The 3,564-nt window shown below is 40.4% G+C and overlaps 1 protein-coding gene across 1 annotated transcript; it reads right to left on the reverse strand.

The window, feature by feature from the left end:
- Positions 1-310: 310 nt before the first annotated feature.
- On the reverse strand, positions 311-3,172 carry LOC100853626 (CSC1-like protein At4g35870). Its single transcript, XM_019218470.2, has one exon. It carries the CDS (start codon positions 2,905-2,907, stop codon positions 403-405), a length of 2,505 nt encoding a protein of 834 aa, XP_019074015.2. The 5' UTR covers positions 2,908-3,172; the 3' UTR covers positions 311-402.
- Between the last annotated feature and the right edge of the window lie 392 nt (positions 3,173-3,564).

A 3,564-nucleotide genomic window follows, 5' to 3' on the forward strand; every position in this document is an offset into this window, starting at 1 on the left:
TCCAGCCTCCCTAAAGATGTCCAGTTTCTCCACTGATTTATAGTCCTGATTTCATAGGCCTTAATGCTGCCTTATCATTAGAAAGAAGACAAGTAACATATTCTTGTTCATTTATGTAAGCATGTATGTATATATATATACATATTTATGGCACTCCCCAGTTCCTTATTTCATGACAGCAGCAAGCATCACCCTGAAGCAAACAAATAGGCACCAGGCAGTAGATATGTTTCTCAGCAGAAAGAGAATTTTCAGGGAACTTTTCAATATTTTAAGAAAGCAAATAAAAGGGGCATAAACACTACAACTATACAGGAACACCACAAAAAGATTTTTGTTTAAAGGCTAATATGCACAGTACAACATAACAATCACAATTGGCAAAGGGTGTTAAAACTTGAATCATGTATAATATGTATCCCAGTCAAAGTTGGGCTGTGAGAAAACCTCATAATCAATTGGCCCCTCTACTACACTGTCAATAGTCTGAATACCTTCCAAAAGAGCTGGTTGGAAACTATCATTACTGGAAGGCAACAGTTTATAAATTACTAACAATCCAAGCGTGAATATAGCTTGCAACTTTGTGGAGTCTCCTTGCACTGAAAAGAACATGAGCATTGAGAGGAGGAACAAATCAACGCAGAAGCGCATAATACACAATACAGTATCCATCAACTTCCCATCATTGCCTGCAGGAAAGCCCCGAACTCTGTATACAAATAGAAAGTTGTACTTATCAACAACGTACCTATACCCAAAATAAATTGCACCAACAGGGACCACAAGTGGAGCAAATGAAGAATATATCAAGGTCAGGGCGAATATAGTCAGATTAAATGCATAATATTGTGCAAAATCAAACGTCTGCTTAGGCATAGGTGAGATTCTGTTGATTGGAGGAGGATATTCCGAAAGATCTTGTCCCTGTAGATCAATTCCATTCAGTCTAGAATCATTATTGGTGTCAAATGTTGTTTCAGGCATCAGAGGTCTTTGAAGACTATCTATTTCCTGATTTTCTAATGGGTAGTCTTCACGTTGTTCTGGAACAAGCTGAAGCATGTCATTCTTCCTGAACTTCTGAAGCTTCTTTTTTATCCAAGGAATTGGTGCCAATAGGTCATAAGATATTCCCAAGAAGGTACTTGTGATTAAAAATGCAAGAGAGGAAAGGCATGACCTCGATAGGAATGATGCACTCATGTACTGTTCAATCCTTTTGCAATCTTCTCCATCCAAATAGCAACGACCCATCCCCAGGATTGCACTCTCTAAAGACGATTCAACCAGAGCCCTCAAGAGTATGAGATTTACCAAAAAGAAGCATACCATCTTTAGAAGTGCAGCTTTTTGCTCCCCAGATACAGTGATATGTCGCTCAAATTTAGAGAGATAAGAAAGGGCTGATGGGATAACTATGTACATGCTCACAAAAATAAGAACATTAGGCAGAAACTGAAATATTATACTTGCAGCCCAGCTCGAGCTCAGCACCCAGGCCAACCACATCTGTGCATTATCCATTGCCTCTGCATCGATAATCCGTCCAGCACTCTTCATGGCACTGATCACAGCAAGAGGAGAGCTACAGAACAAAAGCAGCAATAGTAGGCATGTGTTCACAGCCACTCTCCTTAATTTCAGCGAGAGCTTTGTCGAGCCCAAATGATTCCAGTAAATGTCAGTAGCTAGTGGGGCTCTCTCAACTTTCCAACGGTTCCTCTCCAATCGCAACTCCATCAAAGAAAAGAACTTTCCTATCCGCCTCTTTTTCTCATTTCGAAAATCCTGAACAGCTTTATTTGCTGTGTACACATCCTTAAACATCACAAATGCAACCCCAGAACCCAGTGCACGCCCTTCTTTATATGCAGCCAGTTGAGTCTCTAAATCAGCCCTCAAATCTTGCAACCGTTTTAACTTCTCTTCATCTGTAAAACCCAATCTTGCAACAACCTGATTCCACAAATACTTTACTCTTCTCCACATCAAAACCACATGACCCCATAACCCCTCTGCAAAAGACTCTCCACTTTCACCATATTCACTTTCATCCACCAAGAGTCTGGAGTCCATTCGAGCTACCAACCAAGAAATATCATCCCTAACTTTCACCAACTCCTCAGCTAAATCATCCAATGCGCACAAATCCATAGGAACAATAACTCTGTACACCTTTCCCGGATACTTATGTTGAAAATACTCCTGTAGCTGAGTCCTATCAGCCCCTAAAGTTTTTGGTATCCCCTGTACCATTATAGTGAAAATTGCAGTCGAACTGGCATTTGGATCACTGGGGTTCCCAGACCCATCCCTAAATCTAGTGATTTTCAGTCGTTCTTCAACTGCAGAGATACCAAAATGCACCAAAAAGACAACAATAACGACAAACAAGAAATGTATCCAAAGTAAAGCCGAACCTTTCTCGATATGATTGATCGTGGTCTTTGAGAACTGATCCTCCCTCACCGCCGTACCCGCGTATAGATTGAGCGGAAGCATTAGAAACGTTGAGAACACAGCAATAGACAGAATTAAGGCGCAGCTTCCGCCTTCGATGAGGAGGAACTGCGCGGCATCTGCGCCGCAGTGACGAGCGATTTCTCGGACGGTGGCATGCCAAACAGCAAGGAGCTTGGCAGCCACCCCGGCCGGGCCCGGAATCCGCCGGTGATCGCTACGGAGCTTGACGAAGAAGAAAATGAACACGCAGCAGAACAGACCGATTGCCGAGATGTTGAGTAGATACTGTATGTTGCCGTACCACACCTCGTCCCAGTAGGGAAACGACGGCGACGGTGGAGGGGGAAGAGAACTGTTCATCGCCTGAAAAGGTGAGATGTTGATGGACTGAGAATGAGATGGAGCCATGGGATCGAGAAACTTAGGGTTTGTCATATGCATCAAATTCAGGGTTTTTTTAGCAGGGAATCGAGGTACGTGGCGATGAAGGGAAGGCAATCCCTATTCATGGGAGAGAAAGAGAAAGGGAATGCAAAATTAGGGTTAGGGTTTAGAGGAAGATTCGTGGAATTGAAGAGGGCAGAGGTGATGCGTCTGGGATGAAATGGAGATTTTTTTGTCGTTCATATTTTGTAAATTACACTTCTTGACACGCGCTTCCCGACCACAATCTCATTACGCCGTGTTGCAAATTGCAATCCTTGATGATTTGTCACTAACCGTGTTCTTTTTCCCCATGCTGCCACGCATCAAAGGAGGAGCATTTACCCTTCACCCATCAACTTAATCCATGTTTGGAAAATATTTTTAACAAAAAAAAACTATTTTTTTTTTATGTTTTATATATAATTTTTTAAGAATAAACATATTTTTATATGTAATATTTTGTTTTTAAATATTTTTCATATTTATATAATTATTTTAAAATAATTCTTAAAAAATAAGCAAAAATGATTAAAAATAATTAAAAATATATCATTTGAAAACATTGTATTCTCCATTTTAAGGATACAAAACTATTTTATATCTGGGTTAAATACATTTTACCCCTAGACATTTATCTCCTTATATTCATAATTAGCGTTTTGCTTCTCAAAT

The sequence above is a fragment of the Vitis vinifera genome, chromosome 4 (genome assembly GCF_030704535.1).
Source record: "Vitis vinifera cultivar Pinot Noir 40024 chromosome 4, ASM3070453v1".
Lineage (NCBI taxonomy): Eukaryota > Viridiplantae > Streptophyta > Magnoliopsida > Vitales > Vitaceae > Vitis > Vitis vinifera.